General features: G+C 38.5%; 1 protein-coding gene across 3 annotated transcripts in view; it reads left to right on the top strand.

Annotated features, from left to right (window-relative positions):
• Window positions 1-18,766, top strand: part of arhgef6 (Rac/Cdc42 guanine nucleotide exchange factor (GEF) 6) — a 31,399-nt gene that overhangs the window by 9,582 nt on the left and 3,051 nt on the right. For 2 of the 3 annotated variants that reach the window (XM_055016394.1, XM_023266867.3), the window contains exons 5-21: window positions 1,207-1,411; window positions 2,236-2,288; window positions 2,921-3,015; window positions 3,151-3,246; window positions 4,105-4,227; window positions 6,773-6,911; window positions 7,177-7,236; window positions 8,262-8,408; window positions 9,424-9,510; window positions 9,872-9,953; window positions 11,128-11,243; window positions 11,432-11,611; window positions 14,016-14,036; window positions 16,702-16,798; window positions 17,992-18,078; window positions 18,210-18,309; window positions 18,631-18,685. In XM_055016394.1, coding sequence (XP_054872369.1) covers window positions 1,207-1,411; window positions 2,236-2,288; window positions 2,921-3,015; window positions 3,151-3,246; window positions 4,105-4,227; window positions 6,773-6,911; window positions 7,177-7,236; window positions 8,262-8,408; window positions 9,424-9,510; window positions 9,872-9,953; window positions 11,128-11,243; window positions 11,432-11,611; window positions 14,016-14,036; window positions 16,702-16,798; window positions 17,992-18,078; window positions 18,210-18,309; window positions 18,631-18,685 — 1,743 coding nt within the window. The remainder of the gene's footprint in view (window positions 1-1,206; window positions 1,412-2,235; window positions 2,289-2,920; window positions 3,016-3,150; window positions 3,247-4,104; window positions 4,228-6,772; window positions 6,912-7,176; window positions 7,237-8,261; window positions 8,409-9,423; window positions 9,511-9,871; window positions 9,954-11,127; window positions 11,244-11,431; window positions 11,612-14,015; window positions 14,037-16,701; window positions 16,799-17,991; window positions 18,079-18,209; window positions 18,310-18,630; window positions 18,686-18,766) is intronic. The other variant, XM_023266868.3, reaches the window with a different exon arrangement.

The following is an 18,766-nucleotide window of genomic DNA, read 5'->3' as shown; positions in this document are numbered from 1 at the left end:
ATAACACAGTAGTTAGCCTTCTCTTTTACATGATGTGTCATGTTGATTGTGGTGATATGCAAACTGCTTTTTCCAAACTTAACACTCGACTTTTTGTCCATCAAAATGCAGCCACGCCAACAACCTCTTTGATATGAAGGGGGTGTTAAGTAAATGCTAAATAAGTTAGACCTTGCAGTGTCCATGAGGTTGGTTGAAATAGTTGTGAAACCATGGAGATGTTCACAAGTATTCTATTCATCCCACTGCCAGAAATACTGGAGTAATTCTGGAATGCTGTTGATGTACTTCTTTAGTCATTAATACAGTAAAACTGACCATTGTCCGACTGATAATAATTTGTTCGGATTAGAGCATATCAACTAATCACTCAGCCGACTACAGCCTTACTATACATTGTAATCATTTGTAATAAAAACACAAAAGCACTCAGAGAACGCAGTACTCCACCAAGGCTGTTCATTCCCCCATATGACATTGTAAGAATTGCAGCATAGTTCTGTAGAAACGCTGCATTTGTTTATTAGTTATTGATGATCAGAAATCACAGCAGCATAGAATGTGGCCATTTAATTGAGATGTACCCATAAACAAAATGACCTTGCGCTCAACACAGGCGTGTGTTATGTATGTGTACGTTATGTACGGATACTGAATTGCATGACCTAAATATGTAGCGGGCGGCAGAAATTTATGAGACAATTTAATTAATCGTTCCTTGTATCATTTCCAATAAGTCTGCAGCGGTAGATTTGTAGTAGGATCACAATCATGTGATCGTCAGCAGGCAGAGGTATTGTTCACTTGTTGTCATAGTTACAGTGACGCCGTGCTGCTATCTCGCAATGATGCAAAAATCTTTAACAATCCGTGAATCCAGACTATAAGCCACATCACTGCCAGAATCTAATCAGTTGGTACTTGTGTCATTTCTGACCTTCCTTAAAAATTTCATCCAAATTTGTTATTCCATTTTTGAGTAATGTTGTGCAGGGACAGACAGACAGAATCACAGATTAACAGACAAACATACGCTGATCTTCACTTAACTCCGCCGTGTTCCTTGACGGAATAATAATAATATTAGGAGACACTGACTGAAAATGTGCAGATGGAGTCCATATACGTTTCAATGTGCTGTATACGTACACCTACATACAAACATTTTCGCTGATGTATTTGTGTTGCTGATTTGCTCCCGAACAGGAAATGTCTGAGAACGGTGGTGGTGGGCAGCTGATGGTGAAGGCCCGCTTCAACTTCAAGCAGAACAACGAGGACGAGCTGTCGTTCAGTAAAGGTGAGCTGATCCTTGTGACGCGGCAGGAGGAGGGAGGATGGTGGGAGGGAACGCTCAACGGCAGGACGGGCTGGTTCCCCAGTAACTACGTCCGCGAGGTCAAACCCTGCGGTGAGTAGCTGCACTATCTGGATCATGAAATACAAGTTTCAAGTATAATGCTATTAAAGTCTATTACAAATGTGTAAAATACAAAATATATAACATTTTTGTAAGCTTGCATGATGTTTGCAGGTGCAGTGATGGTGTTTGAGTATGTTGATGCTGTGACTGTGATGAGCAACAGTTGTGTGTACAATGGTTAGCAATATGTGTCGCAACACATTTAATAGAGACACCAGTTGAATAAAATCATACGCAGCAAAGAATTTGAGACAAAATGCCGCGTTATTGTTAGTCTCACAAAAGGACTTTATTCCAATTTGATTTATTCCCACATTGTACCTTTCTAAGAAGTTATGTTTTTTCTCAATTTGGATACTATAAAAAAGGCATGTGACAGTGTGTTTATGAGAATCCTGATAGTTAAAAATGAAATATTGATATCCTGTTAATAATACACGTGATAATATCGTAAGTAATCCGGTATCAGTAGTTACTTGGTTCGACATACAGTAATACAGTCAGGGTTTTAGACTCTCTCTTCACCTCCTTACACATACTTCTCGTGTAATTCATTAGCAAAAAAGAGACAAAACACAATAAACGAGGATGAATTTGACTGATATCATCTTTATTTAAATTCTCTATTTTTTTATTGTCATTATGAATTATTTTTGGCCCTGATAGGTGTGTAATGAAAATGTAACATCAGCCCTACCCTAAATCTCAAACTGATCTTTAAAGTGGTTATTGGTGTCGGGATATTTATTTTATACTTTTTGATCATTATTATCAGTCATTACTGTGATTATTTAAACTTATCTCCTCTACAGAAAAGCCAGTGTCTCCTAAAGGAAATCAACTGACCAAGAACTACTACAGTGTGGTGAGTCGGAAGTTATGCAGGATTAATAAAAATATTCTTCATGTCACTTTACTTACACAATTGTGTAGGAAATCATGAATTCAAGTCAAGTTTTTGTCATTCTTATATTTCAACTGTTTATTTCAGTTGTTTTTTTTGTTTGTTTTTTGCTACTGAGAAATGTTGGTTCGACGACACCTGTCCTGGCTGAAAGTGGCAAAAGAATTGACAACATAGTGTAGTTACACAATTGAAAATGTCAGCTTAAATTTACTGTCTTTTCTGAAATTTTCTAAGCAGCTGTTTTTGTTGCTCCTGCATAACTCAAAATAATAATTAGTAACTATATATGGGGTCTGTGACATTGCTACATTTGCATATATATAAATGGTTCTTCTTTTCAACTTCTACATGTAACTTCTTCATTTTAAATTACACTGTCAGCACTGCATCATTTTGTTTTATCAGATTTTCAAGATAACTTAAAATAGCCAAAGTACTGGTAATATATTGTGCATGTATGGAGATTAAAATTGTACATTTTTCTTGATTATTAGCCAGTTTTACCAGTAATTCCTAATCTTTAAAAAAAAGCTTTACTTTATTGAAATCTAACAACATTAAGTGTTCTGCTGATTGCGCTGCTTCCGCAGGTGGTTCAGGACATCTTGGAACATGAGCGGGAGTTTGTTAAAGAATTACAAACAGTGCTGAGCTGTTACCTCCGACCTCTGCAAGCCAGCGACAAGTAAGAGCAATTCCAAGGAGATGTGATGTTTTCATTAATGTGTACTTTAGGCAGACAGCAATGTGGCTGCTGTTGTGGCAGGGCAGTTATTGTTGTCCCCACTGATGCTCATATGTGTATTAATATGTTGTTCAGGCTGAGCAGTGCAGACAGCGCCACTCTGTGTGGAAACCTGGAGGAGATCCTGGCCTTCCAGCAGGGACTATGTTCGGCTTTGGAAGACTGCACCAAGTAAGTCATGCAGGACACAGACCTCCATTAAAAAAAAACGTTTTTTTATTTGGTTCGTTGGAAGTCCTCAGTGGAGAGCCACCACAGTTTATCCCACTCCTCTGCTTGTTCTGCATAACAATCAGAAGCCCTTATAACTCTACATTTAGCTTCTGTTTAAGCTCATTTCCTCCACTGCACACATACTACACTTGCTGTTCCGCAAAGCTTACCATACTTGATTATATTTTTGCAATCACTTCCTTCCTCCTAAGCATCTCTTCCTATCCAGTTCTTCATGGTACAACTATCAGCTTGCAAAGCATTTAAAGAAAAGCTAATCTCACAGTTACTAATTGTGCACATTTTTTGGAAAAATCTGCATGTCTTTTGATGTTTTCATGCCCCCGGTAGGGAAAACCTAACATTCACAACTGCTATAAACAAAAGGAAAATACATTGGTTTTAGAAGGTCTGGCATACTTTGGAAAATGGTCAGCAGGAATCTGAAGCCTCTGCAGAATACAACAGTCCTGAAACTCTTACAGTGTCTTATACCATTTGATTTGAGCTTTAGGCATCCTGAATTAGTTTGAAATCTGGGTTAAAGGCTCCTTGTGATACTGTGTTTTCGTGGTGCTCTGGTAATCTGATGAGATTAATTTTCATGTTTCAAAATGGCCTTTTCTTGTACCATCCAGTAAAAGTGACACAATACAACCTAACATCAACCTAAAAGGTCTTCAATTGGGAAAGGATTCAGCGTATCATCATACCATTGTCCCTTTTGTGTCTTTCCATGTCTCCTCTAGCAACCACCTTTTCTTCCTTTTCTCTTTTCATACCTCTGACTTTGTGTCTGTTTCTCTGACTTTGCAGGGTCCCAGAGGGGCAGCAACGAGTGGCAGGCTGCTATTTAAACCTGATGTGTCAGATCAAGACTCTGTACCTGGCTTACTGTTCCAGCCACCCGTCAGCTGTCTGCATCCTCACCGACCACAGGTCAGACAGAACTAGCTCAGAGAGAGGTCTTGCTTCAGAAGCATTGAAAAATTGCCAGATTTCTAGCCATTCTGTCACATAACAGCCAGAGCTGCAACGAATAATTGAGTAGTTGTAAAGTATTCAGTCAACTACCAAACTATTTCATTTAACTGACAAATTGGTATGAGTAATTTTTTAAAGGGGGAAAAAAAAAAATCTAAATTTCCTCTTTTCTGCTTCTTAAATTAGATTTATTTTTGTTTCTTCAGTCCTCTGTGACAGTAAACTGTCTTTGGGTTGTGGACAAAAAACAAACAAACAGAAAAAACTAAGCCAGACCGAAAACACTGATCAACATATTTCACCATTTTCTAGCATTTTATATAACAAACAACTAATCAATTAATTAAGGAAATAACGAAAATGATTGTTAGTTCAAATGGCAGCTGTTTTACTTCAAATGAAAGGATTTTGACACATTTAGCTAAACTTTGTGAGATATTTTATTTATTTTGTATGTGACTCATTAACATGGTTTTCCCAAAATGGAGACATTTCTCAAAACTATAGTTCAACCCATTTAATTCCAACTCAGGGTTTGATATTCTCACATGTAGTTACGAAATGAGCTGAAGGAGAAATGGGTTCGGTTTTCTGGGAAAATGAAATTTATTTTTGTCTTTTTTTAGTTTTTTTTTTCTTTTGAAATACTGTATAGTTTTATGTCTCAAAGGCCAAAAAATCTTTCAAATTAAATAGCCTGAGAATCAAACATCACTGTTTGAATTGAGCTCCTCACATGCATGCTGTAGGGGGCTTTGCAAAGAATGCTTTCTTATTTATATTTCCACAGTTATTTGTATGTCAGATCTGAGGGAGAAGTTGCCTGGTCATAGATTTGTTTTGCAATTCTGTAATTCTACAATTTAATTTAGCAGACACTGTCATCCAAAGCAACGTACATCTGAGAATAGATAGAATTTGTTATCTCTGGGACCACCGTTTGTTGTTTTCTGTGGATGAGCTGCAGTTTGACTTTGAGCCACAAGGTGGAGCAGGTCACTAAACTAAGTCTCATCAGTTACAAATAGTCCTGTGCTCAAAGTTTCATTCAGTCCATTTGTAGTTAAAATGTATCATTGTCACTGAGTAATTGCTGCTGTTATGAGCATAGAAATAATAACAAAACTGCCATAGTGCATTTTATACATCCAAATATTGAGTAATACTGAGCTGTCCTGTCAGGTTCTACACGGTGAGTTGAAGATAAAATTGGTTCTCACACAGGAAGCCAACTGTTGACAGGATATATAGAGTTGTGGTTATGTTGTCAGGCAAGCAAGGCGCTTTTTCACAGTAAGCACATTTACTTTTAGGTTGCAGGAACCTTTTTCTGTCACATTCACATTTACCAATTGTTACCAGCTAGTGTTGCTACAGGATACTGTATGATTGAAGAGTGGGATCATGGAAACTCATGAATGGTGTTACTTTCAAAGCACGTTAGCAAGTTTGCACTTGAAGTGATCATGTTGCAGTTGACGGTAGAAAATTGCACAAGCCACTTTGATGACCTAAATTTTGCTGCCTGTGAAGCTATCAACAGCTGCCTTCAGATATTTTCTCACTTGCACCAGATGTGTGATATATTTAATGTTAAGGTCACAGTTTGGGCAGCTCTTACAGCAGCGGCAAAGAAACAGAAACATGGGGGTTGGAGGTGAGGCTCACTTTCCAGGCCTCAAAAGAAGATCGATTACTTTTTAATTTCATGGGATTGCTGCTTTGCAAATCGGGAATTTAGTATCAACAATACATTTTTAATCTTAGCATATAAAGTTTGATTGCTCTGTATGGTATGTAGGAACACATTGCCATACCTGGAAGCAGTAATATATTTTATCTTTTACTGATTTAAAGTTTCTTAATAACCGGAAGAAGTCATATTTGATTTGAAACACGTAGTCAGCAATCCTTTTGCATTTCAACCCTTTTATAGCGCTAAGCTTGGTGTGTCACCGGGGGAGAGGAATGATTAATATACATAATAAAGTCCCATGCTAAATGTCACAGGTACACTGACACTCGTACGGTTTGCTTGAGTTGCTAAAGCTGAGACGTTTCCGCTGTTTACTGCAGAGGCTCTCTAGAATTTTGTCAGTTTTTGGCTGCGTGACATTTAGAGGGCTGCACACTTGTGCACAGCATTATATGTATCTGTGTTAAAAAAGACTTCAGTGCACATTGTTTCATCTCAACCAGCTGTTAAATTCTGTGAAAGCTGTGATTTTTACTAGTGGAGTGAATAAGCATAGTTTATGATTAATTTGATCTACCAGTAATTATATATCATGTGTGTACCATCAGAGATTTTAAGTTGAATTCTAAACTTTATCTGCAATAAATATTTATTATTCAGCAGTAATTTGATTAAATTATCCAATTTAAATCTTTGAAGCATCCTTAAGCTTTGTTTTGTGCAGTTTACCCATTAGAAACAATCTAATAAAATTTTACCCTTAACTGTGCATTGAAAAGTGTGTGTTTCTGTGTGTTTTTTTAGCGAGGAGCTAGACAAATTCATGGAGAGCCAAGGAGCCAGTGCTCCAGGAATCCTCACCCTGACCACCAGCCTCAGTAAGCCCTTCATGAGGCTCGACAAATACCCAACGCTGCTGCAGGAGCTAGAACGACATGTGGAGGTAAAGGAGAGGAAAAGACATGCTCAAAAATATACTGAAATAATGTGTAATTAACACAAATACTCAAGGAATTCAAAATGCTGTGACAACTAATGACCACTCATGTCTGACAATGTAAAGTTGAAAACCTTCATAAAATTAGTCTCTTCTACTCGCTCACTTTCATATGTACATCACAGTATGCATAGTATGTACATTAGTGTTGGTTATTTAGGCTCATTTCAGGCTGCTATGTTTATTCTAATGTTGTGTTTTTGTTCCACAGGAAGCCCATTCAGATTATATTGACATTGTAAAGGCAACATCAGCATTTAGGAGCCTAGTGGTAAGTCTGGACATCCTGTAGTGATAACCTGTGAAAGCTTTGTTAGTCTTTGCAACAGATTTAGTTTTCCTCCTTTTATCAGCACAAAACAAGCCGTAGCTAAACAATACTGCAGTCCTGATATGTCAGCTCTCAATAGCTGTTTTGTAAGCTGCTGGATTTCTTATTTCATTTATTTATTATATGCAAGATTCAAGACAAGTTTTCTCTTGCAGTTTTCTTTAACGATACCAAACTGATTTTGAGAGTTTTTTGGACTTCATAATCAAGAAGAGCATCAAGTGGAGAGGGGGAAAAAACTCAATAAAAGTGTCTCATCTTTTTGTCTGCTTTATGTCGAGTGAGCGCGTTGTTCCTACTGTGGGAGTGAAGTGAAATGCCATCTGAGAAGAGTTGGATTAGAAACGAGCGACCGCATTGTACCTGAGTGAACTTCGCTTTGATACACAGTTTCCCCGTTAGCGCTGACAGTTCCTTGTAAAAACAGATGAAGTGACTCACACGTCTCCTCGGCAGGGCGGCACAGGAAACGGGAGGAGAAAAAAAAACAAAACGCCACACAATACTGGCTGTTGTAATTTGCATGTTTTATTTTGTCGTTGTGTGTTTTGAGTGTGTGGTTGGGTGGGCAGGTACTTAAGAAATGCAAGTTACATTTCAGGAGAGCTCCGTTTGCAGAAGCTCATTTTTAAAGAAAGGTGGAGTGGAAAATCATAGATGTTGCATTGTCATTTCCCTGTTTGAAGAGGGAGAGCCCCTCGGTAGCACCTGAACACTTAACTGCTTTATGTTGCAGGTTACTTAATATACCTCTGACAAAAAAGTAAAAAAAAAAAAAAAATCACAGCAAACACACTTTTTCTGAAGCCATAACTCATCCCTGCGGCATAGTCAGTACGCAGTATTTATGAAATTTGAGTAAAGTTCAATAAAGAGGTTCAATAAAATGAAACCGTTTAAGCAGTAGGTTTCCCATTTTTGTCGTTGTGAGATTTAACGGACACGTTTGTGCTCGTGTGTTTTAGACGCAGTGCCAGGACCTGCGAAAGCGCAAGAATCTGGAGCTGCAGATCCTATCGGAACCAGTGCGAGGCTGGGAGGGAGACAGCATGAAGAGCCTGGGTCACGTTGCCTACATGTCGCAGGTCCATGTGAGGAATGGCTGCAGTGAGGTGAGAGACGTGTCAGCTTTGAGCCCAGGATGATCAAAACTAACGCCAGCTGTCAGAAATTGCTCCTTTGGCTGAAGAGGATGGAATGATATTGTAAAAGGAAAACTGCTGCAGGTTTTATGGCTTTGTTAAGCACAAAATGTTCCTTCGTACACAAAGAGAGAGTACTGTGAAAGTACCTAAGTATGTGCTTCTTTTTTCAAATGCTTTAACTAGAGCCATTCCTTGCATCACTAAAGTTATGTGAATTTCTCAGTTTAGCCTACTGGGTCCCTTTTCTGCTCTCCACATTCTACCGGTGAGGCATGGAAACAAGTGTTTAAAAGTTTTATTTGTTCTACAAAACATGCAGTATTAATTATGTTCTTTACCTCTCTCTTGTCAGCGTTCCATGATTTAAAACAAATATGAAGCATTCATCCTTGCATAAATGTTCTTCAGTTTGCAGTGTTGGTGAATTGTGTGTGCTGAAAACAGGGCTCCTATCTTGCTAATTAATATCTCCCTCAAGTGTGAAAACAGAAACCTATGTAGGCCAAATGGCAGCTCTGAAGCCGTCTCCTCTTTCTTCTGTGGTTTCTGTGTAGGGGTCGACTTTTGTCTCCGTGGTCGGAGGAAAGCCTGAGACAGATGTTTGAATCCACATTTTAATCACTGCCAACCACTTTCCAACCACCATACCCTGTTACCATATTTGTTGCTCAGGGCGAACTCCTTATCAGTTCATTTTAATTTTCCATTCATACAAAAAGCAACTGCTTTTCCAAACTCGTATCTTGTTGCTAAGATACGCTAGTGTCAGCTATAGTTATGGTTTCGCCTCAGTAGGTGCGACCTAAAGTAGCACACACTTGGTTTTTGGCAAGCAACAGGATAAACCAGTTCAGCTGCAGCAACGTTACTTTCAGTGACAAACGCGGAACAGTGGCGGCTGATGAAACCCTTTCACTAATCTGCACGTATGTGAGAACTGATAGGACGCTTTGCAACCAAAACTTTTATGTGTGTCTTGCAGGAAAAAGAGGAGCGCTACCTGATGCTTTTCCCTAATGTGTTAGTTATGCTCTCTGCCAGTCCCCGGATGAGTGGCTTTATTTATCAGGTGAGCTCCAGTGAAACATGTTGCTCTACCTGGACAAAAGATCGGTAAAAGTAAAAGACAAACATTATATCTTTATTTCAGTGTGAATAAAACAGCCATTTGCTTGATATTTTTTATCACTTCACATTTTCCACAGTCTTTCCTAGCATAACAGAATGCACTCCTGTATATATTTGTCTTCTCAAATGATACTTCTCTGATTATATTCATAGTAGAGCACTCTTATTGAAGTATGTCCCTTCATGATAGTGTTACTCTTCATTTATTTTTAGGGGATAACCAGGTATGCAATACTGCTGTTTTTATTTTATGCACAGCGTCTTTCTTTTCCTCACTCATTCTGTGTTTTTCTTCCATTCAGGGAAGACTACCACTAACAGGCACCACAGTAACAAGACACGCAGAAGATGCAGACAATGGCCACTATGCCTTTGACATCACAGGTTTGTACCTGATGTTCTGGAGGGAAACACTTGTCTGCTTGAGATAGCCGTGTTATAAACTTAGAGCTTGATGAGACAGGACGTTGTACAAATATGCAACTAATATAATGGTAGAAGAAAGATGTCGGGTCAAGCATCGGCTCAAATAGCAGTTGTAAGTTCTTTCAATTAGCTGTGATACACAGAGAGAGCATATTGATCTTTCTTTATTCTTTCTAAGACAAACATTTGTTAAACACATGAATGGTACGTGATGATAATCAAATAAAAGTGAAGCCTCAAATTGTCACTGCCAGACACTATATAACATACATTAAAGGTCAAATTCTTTAATTCATCCTCGTTTTTTATTGAAATTTAAGCAGTTCAAGTCTGGTGACTAGCCTTAAATGGCACAAATGTAAGTTGTGAACTGCCCAAAGTTAAAGTAAATAAAGCCTTGAAAGTTAATGCCAAAAATTGCTACTGGTTCCCATATTTTTGCTGATTACTCACAAGCCCTCTTGTCTGTAAAAAAAAAAAAAAAAAAAAGAAGGAAAAAAAGCAGTGTTATTACAGCCTCTGATGCATTATTAGGACAACACTGTACTACAGGAAGTAAGACTGTATGTTGCTATTGGTGAGAAAAAGGCAAGTAAGAAAGGAAGACAGACTGATGGGTCGGTGGTTCATCCTTGCAACAAGATAATGACTCAGAATTTTAGAAGAAAAGAACCACGTGTTAGGATTGAAATGATGAAAACTGGCCATGATTCCTTTTTTTTTTTTTTTTTTTTTTTTTAAATCTTAATTTTTTTTATTTCTTCAGCACTTTAATTTCAGCGCATGCTGGGACATTACAGTGGAAATTCACAAAAACAGTCTTAAATGTTTAATTCTTTGAGTATATAGTTAAATCTTGTTTGATCCATCTTTGTGAACCAGGACAGGTTTCACAATGTTTATCTGGTATCTAACTGTTGTATTTCTTATGGTAATATGTCATTAAATGCTCAATTTTGGGGGGCAAAACCTAGATGTAGACAAATCTAACTAGATCACCACATGACACCTGCACACCCTACACTGTCTTATTGTGGTTGCGGTATGTGTTAGTCTAATAATCTAAAGCCATATTTAACTTTTGCTATAGGAAGTCTGCGTTCATGTGTTCGTGTGTGTTTGTTTCCTACAGGAAGCATGATTGATCGTATTACAGTGTTCTGCTGTAGTGCCCAGGAGTTACAGGAATGGCTAGAGAACCTGCAGCCTTTCACCAAAGGAGGAAGTCCTGCAGGCACAATTTCAAAGGTTAACACACACCCACACTCACAAACAAACACTTCTACAGTGTGAAGTCAAAACAATACTAGTCAACCTTGCATTATGCTGAAGTGTGAAAAACTAAATTCTCAGCTGGAGGTGTCGAACACTTGACTCATCTTTAAATGCACATGTACAGTAATTCCAGCTGACCCGTCTCTGACTGTTCTGTGTAGAATGTAGACGGGAAGCCGCTGAGCATGGTCGGTACCCCGACTCACCTGTCCCACCTGGGCAGCCTCAGCGCTGTCAGTCGCTGCCCCCTGGAGCAGCCAAAGATCAACAAACCCTGGTCTCTCAGCTGTCTGCGCCCAGCACCTCCCCTCAAGCCCTCCGCTGCACTGGGATACAAAGAGGTAGGAAGTTGAAGAGTTGTGCAAGCAAACCCACAACAGACTCCTATAATCAGTCATGCGGTACGTTGTTAGTCAGAATCTGAGAAGTCCCCCTCCTCGACAAGACCACCTCTGTGCTGTTTTTCTGTTTCTAATTTAACCAAACCTTTTCTCCACTAAACACACTAATACCACAAGTGTAGTATCATGCACACCTTTAATGCATTAGATGGACTAAAATTGTAATTAATTTATTGTGGCATTAATTAAGCAGTACGATGTAGAAACTTGGACTTGGACCTAAAAAATGAAGACGAGGGCATTGAATCTACTGTGAGGCTGACTTGATACCTCAGGTATTGATAAACGCTCTTCTGAATATGCTTGGAGCTTTGTCAAACAATAATTCCCCATTTTGTATCAAGTATGTCACCTTTCCCCCCCGTGGTCATGCAAAAGATTCTACCACACTACAATTGTCAACTACTTAAGATTCTTGTTAATATTTTTGTTTTTGTTACATTCCTAATAAAAATGCCCATAATGTTTACCATCAACACATAGTTATAAATGCTCTTAACTGCTGACAACATTGCTTGAAATTACATTAACCTGCGTACGTGTTCCATATTTCTGTGTGCACTCAACTATGGCTATTTGCTTTTCAGGCAAATAACCCATGATAACACAAATATGTGTACATCTAAATATAAACAAATCTTTTACATGGTAATATCAAATTACTAAAGTCAAAATGTGATGGTATTTACTGTATTATCCATATTGTTCTCTACATTTGTATTCATTTCACATTTAAAATGTCATCATGGGAAGCACTGCCACTGCAAAAATACAAATACAGTAACAAAATTGATTCTTTCAATATAAGTGAGCACCTCCTTAAATATCTGGTAAGTACAAATGTTGTCTGAACTAGAACTGAACACTTTGTAAATGTGTGTTAATTATGCACAAAATTGCAAATAATAAATCAACTTAAATACAAAATAAATATTTACATGAAAAAACTATTCAGATAGTTGACCATGACTTCCAGCTCTATGTATTTTTTCTCATTTGTAAAACATTTTCAGGTCTGATCCGTCCTGCATTTCCGTCACATTCAGTGTCGGTGCTGATCGTGGTTAAAATGTGACTGAACACGGATGTAAGAATCAAAACCAGGAAGCGCTGATTTATAGATTATGATCTTCTCAATTAACTATTTGATACATGTAGATGTTTCAGTTCATTATTTGAAATAAGACAATTAATGCCCCATTTAAATTTAAATTAAAAAAAGGTAATACCTGTATTAAATAGCGCTGTTAAAAACGTGCTTACAAAGTGTAAAAACAAGACGACCAGAATTCAAAATACCAGCTGGGCTAAACACATCAATGCAAAATTAAGATAAAGATAGAAGACAACGGACGCAAACCAACATAATGCAATTTCTACTTATACATAATAATTCAGATGAAATCATCAAAAAGCTAATAAGCGATAAAAAGACAGCATCACTATAAAGCAAATCTATGCCACTAAGTTTATATAATATATGTAGTAGTTCTTTGCCTTAGTATTAAAGTAGCTTTCAGTGGTTATAGATACAGTACATGTTGGGTTGGTAGCTTTACTGCTGAACGCTATTACCAACAACTAGCAGGAATCACACTGTTAATACTCAGAAATAAAAGCTTTATTAATTAAACATTTTACATATTTGCAATAACTTTATATGTATATGGTCACGTCAAAACCACATGCTGGCTGGTGCACAGCGCATGTGTCTGCTACAGCTAAAGGCAGCAATAAACATCATTTTAGCTTTCATTATGCGGTAAGTACAACATACTTGAGTGTATTCCTGTAATGGGAGCATGGTCGTCAAGGGTGACTGGCAGTGGAGAAGAATGACTGAACTGGTGGTTATGAGCTGCTTGTCTGTGATGAGAGGTGATGCTTACTTCACGGTGTGTGGGAAGCCGACACTCTCGCATAGTTCTCAGTCAGCACTTTTGAAACTTTCAGTTATTATGGACACCGAAAGTGTAGTGATGTATTTCGAGTGCATCCTCAGTAAGCAGGTGTCTTGCTGCTGCATTGGCAAGCTGTATTCTAATTTATAATGCCACATACTCTAGACTTCTACACAAACTCGTTCGTGTCTGTTGTGAGGATGGAAACAAGCAGCAGCCTTGCAGCTACAGAGGTTGCATGCATTGAATGCAGAATCGCCTTTCTGCCGAACTTCCCATTTCTTTATATGTATATTCGTTAAATAGAAAGTATTCACTCTGCTAAAGAGTGGCAGAGGGCTTGTAAAAATGTTCACCATTAACTCTCTATCACATCCTTCTGTCGTCGTATTTTTCATACACATTTCCTCTTTTTCTCTCTTTCTCCATTCTGCCTTCTGTAGAGGATGTCTTATATCATGAAGGTAAGGTGTGTGTATGTGTGTGTAGGTAAAGTTGTGGGTTGGGGAGGTGGGATGGGGTTGCGTGTGTGTGTGTGTGTGTGTGTGTGTGTGTGTGTGTGTGTGTTAAACTCAGTGTTGAGCTGGCATGTCTTTGCTCTGTTTGCTTCACTCCTCTCTTGTTGTCATCTGTTGGTTTCCTGTTTTCTGTGCCCCTGCGAGTCTGCTGGGTTTTTTTCTCGTTCCCTGTAGCGAGTCAGGGTGTCACTCGCCACATATGCTGTCAGTTATGCCTTTTTCGAAGGCAGCAATAGTAGTAAATTCTACTCTGGGTGCTATTTTTGGATATGTAGACAGAGTGCAGTCAAGTCTACTGTCACTCAGCCATGACTGATGAGTGTTTGCACATTTGAATTATAAGCAGAGGAAATACGCTGTCATACCTTAGGTGAGGTCTCTTTTTAAGTTGCCGTCATGCTTTTGGAAAACCTGGTCAGGAACTATGTTTTCCATGCGTAGCGGTGTGCAGTATTCTTAGACATCAAAGTGATCTTTAAACCTCTGAACCCCAAAACCTGCCAGAGGGTTTGAAAGGCATGCTGTCCTTAAAAAATCATCAAAATGACACAATTTATCAGAGCCAAATGCTATAAAAAAAAACTTGAAAAGTCATCTTATTTTCCACTTCCTAGCAGCCCTTGAACAAACCAGCTGTGATGTGCCGTTCCATCAGAAAACGTAACCAAATCCGAGCCTAAAATCGTGATTTCATCAAAATCACTTTTTTCTATATGTGACATTTAAAAATTCACCGAAAATAAACTGTTTGCTCCAGCCAGATTCTACAAAGACAAAAAATCCTGCACTCTTTATTCCCTGTAAACTTCCATTCTGTTTGGATTGGAGCCTTGACTTTCAGGTGTGTGCAGCAAAGTGTGTGTACAGAGATGCAGCGAAGGAATTACTGGCCTCCTCCAGGACAACAAATTTGGGACTCTTTGACACACCTATGAAGCCATTAGTGACTCCTCTGGAAGTGACAGTCATGTGGCAAAAATTCTGAGACTTCTCAATTTGCACAGAACAAATAGGAGACAAGTACAGAAACACATTAAAAATGCAAATAGTAAAATATCTATAGCGAGTAGATTGACTTTTTTTTCTTACCCAGTATTAGTCACCAATTTGGCCTTAGAACAGTGTTACACATGTAGATTCCAGGTTTTTATATTTTTTTTAAATAAGTAATCAAAGAAATGTAATTTATTTATGACTTACGGCATTATAACTATGTCGTACTGCATAGAAGGCATTTTGAATTCTCTCTTATTCTAGCCATGGTTGTGTGGCTTCCGCTGAATTGCAGGACTTTTCATTGCAGTGAAAATGAGCCCGCAGTGAGTAAAAATGTAAAAGGAGAAAACAACGCCCAGAAACCGCTTGAGGTTCAGAGGGTTTAACACTAACCTCTAAATGAATTGTAAAGCTCCTATTTGTCTACTAGATGTGTAGGATTAGGGAGAAAAAAAATGCATTAACCGTAACTTTATAGGACGATCATATGTGAGGGCCTTGTGTCGGTCATAAAAATCAATTATGCCGCTGAAAACGATGTAAAGATCGTAGAACATGTGATGCGTGTGCGTGTTCCCCTGCCAGTGTGTTTCAGGCTGGTGGATGATGTGACGCACAACCAGTCCTGGCCCAAAATCGCAAATTCGTGTACCTGATTTGCTATTTCCACACCGCTCTGCTCCACGTGTCCTCCCACTGAACACCCAACCCAAAGAGGAAAGAACCTTTGCGTTGTGCACCTGCAGTACTTTGCACCCCGAGGCTTCTTCAGGGGTTTTAAAACACAGGATGCAGTCAGTTGTTCCTCCTGATTCTCGTGAGAAGAGATTTCTGGTGTAGTTTTGGGGTGTCCCATGAACAGGTTTCCACTTTCCAATTAGGTGCTTGACTAAGCTTCTCGGTTCCACCTAAAGGCTCGGGACAAATGAGATCATGTAAAGTATTATAAGAATAGGATGCTAAAAAATGTACTCCAGCAGCACATTGGTAGAAACCCAAAACCATGACTAAACTGTTTTTTTTTTCTTGAGTCAATTATTCATCACACCTCAGCTTTTAATGTGTTTAGGCGAGGAAACCCTCATTGTGTCTGTTTTCAGAACCTTTTCCCTGCCAGCGAGAAATAAAAGAAAGTCTGTCACTCATAAAACCACATCATTGTGGTTTGATATGATGAAAAACTCATAGAAGAATTACTTTCACGTGGCTTTGTAAACACTCCATTGCAGATATGAAGCTTTAATATTTGAACGATCTCACCTCTGCCCTGACTGCAGTCAGTGGTGGGTAAATATATGATGAAGTACCTGGATTAAACTTTGGAGATAATTTCTATCAAATAGGATTTCCCATTTGGTATTTTATGCTTTTTTTGTAAAGAATGCCTGGCTGCATATGAACTCAGACAGACTACCGGGATGGTTTGGCCTCAGTCATCACCACACGCTTGCTGCCTTGTTTGTTGATGGTATTTTGTTCTTTGATGTTGTTCGTTCATACGGGATGCACGTCCCTGTAAGCTTGCGTTCTGTTTGGATTGGAGCCTTGGCTTTGAGGTGTGTGTATTGATGTGTGTGTACAGAGATGCACTGAATTTATCGTTGCCCTCCTCCAGGACTCCAGCAAGAGCCCGCGGCCCATGAAGAAGTTCCTGCCGGGCAACAGGAAGAAAGAGCGCAAACCCTCCGATGACGAGGTTCAGACGAGGAAAAGTAAGAGTTGTATTTCACTACTGTAAGAAATGTACGGGAGGGTTGTGGAATAAATCATTAAACCACTGCGACCACGGTTTTGTTCCTCTTCCTTTGTGGTTCTTGGTAAAGTAATACTGTGTTTGCATTTTAAGGTTGTAGCGTTTTTGGTTTTCATTTCAAGTCAGGCTCCCTTATTGTATCCTTCTGAGTAATTATCCAGTTTGGATTATATGTTGACTTTACATACACAATTTATTCACAAAATATTAGTGACTCCGAAAGTGGCTTTGGCAACCCAGTGTGAATTTGGAACTTTTTACAGTTTTAATACGTCATATTTTTATGTATTTGATCATTTAAATATGTTTTTCATGACTCATTATTTTAACGCTAAATTCAAACAAAATTATCAGTATTGAAGAGCTGTTGTGTAGACTTTATAAAGAAAACAACATTTGATCTAGTAATTGTTTCTGAATTAGCTTTATTGGCCAAATATATAACCACATACAGCTAATTAGATTTTCTGTGTTTTCTTTCTTCTCAATATTTACAAAAATAAAACGTGCATTTAAACAGGTCACAGATGGAAAATGAGTGTTTATCTCCTATATACAGCTATACATGTGTAGAAGAGCATGTTTAAACTGACTCAGAATTTTAGTGCAATATTTAGGTGTACCAAAATTTAGCGCAACATACAGTTTTTAACAATAAACACAGAGATGTTAACATCTCACATACATGAGGTTGCCGGGATGTAATGTAAACATGAATGTGATATACGGCATATACAGTTCCAAAGCTGTATCGCCTTGTAAAAACACATTTCTAGTACTTTCTGTGGTTTCAATGCTGTCGTCGGCAAAGATGATACTGTGTTGATATGAAGTAACTGTGTAGGTTTTCACAGTTTGAAAGGAAAACGGAAATATACTTTAAACATAAATACATTTCAGATATACAGCTAAGATATTGATGGAATTAGTTTGATCATTGAATGGCCTCTACAGCTGCTTCATTACATGGATAATACAGAATATGGAATGGATGGAATTCTCTGTTCACTGCACCAGTGCTGTGAGTGGAATTATTATCTGTATATGTTTGTTTCTGATTGCTTTGTCCAGTCGGTAATGTGTGTCACCACAACACTCATCTGATGGCTAAACGTGGTTATTGATTCTAATGATAATGTGTGGATTTGACAGGCACGGCCGCTCTGGAGGAGGACGCTCAGATACTGAGGGTGATTGAGGCGTATTGCACAGGAGCCAGCCTGCACCAGACCAGCACAGGTGTGTGTTGGTGCAAGAAACGAGGATAAATTGTTCCACTGATGCCTTTTTTTTTAGGTTTCACATCTTCAGCAGTTGGTATAACCATGAATAAAGATTTCCTGTTAATTATTGTGTTTATGTCCACGCAGCGGTGCGGAAAGAGTGCGTCCCTCAGGTGCTGCTGCCTGAGGAGGAGAAGATTATCGTGGAGGAGATGAAGAGCAACGGGCAGACAGTTATTGAGGAAAAGTAAGCATTTTTATCACACTGGGAAACGGACTCATTTACTTGTATCAGCAGCATCAACACTTTCTCATTATTTGTGCTTGGATGTTTATTTTCTGGGTAATGAGATTCAGAGATTTGATATTGATCCTGTTTAGGCTGTTAAAGCATAAATCTTCACACAGAATGACCTGTCCAGTTAGGAGACGGTGTAACCATAATATACAAAAGCAGTGAATGTGCAAAAGTCTTTCATGTGTTTCCAAGAAGCAGCTGTTTTGTTCTGTGCTGTTTTTGCAGATTTCACTACATATACAGGTACTGCACTCTGGTTATTTCTTTCAGGAGCCTGGTTGATGCTGTGTATGCTTTAAAGGACGAGGTTCATGAATTGAAAAAGGTAAGAGACTTTTTGGAGAAGCTGACTGATTAATGTATTTTTGAGGCTGTTAATGTACAGGATATTAACTAAAATCTAAAC

Source organism: Amphiprion ocellaris, chromosome 13 (assembly GCF_022539595.1).
Source record: "Amphiprion ocellaris isolate individual 3 ecotype Okinawa chromosome 13, ASM2253959v1, whole genome shotgun sequence".
Taxonomy (NCBI): domain Eukaryota; kingdom Metazoa; phylum Chordata; class Actinopteri; family Pomacentridae; genus Amphiprion; species Amphiprion ocellaris.
Note: the sequence above shows the minus strand (reverse complement) of the source record. Positions and strands in the feature narration are given on the sequence as shown.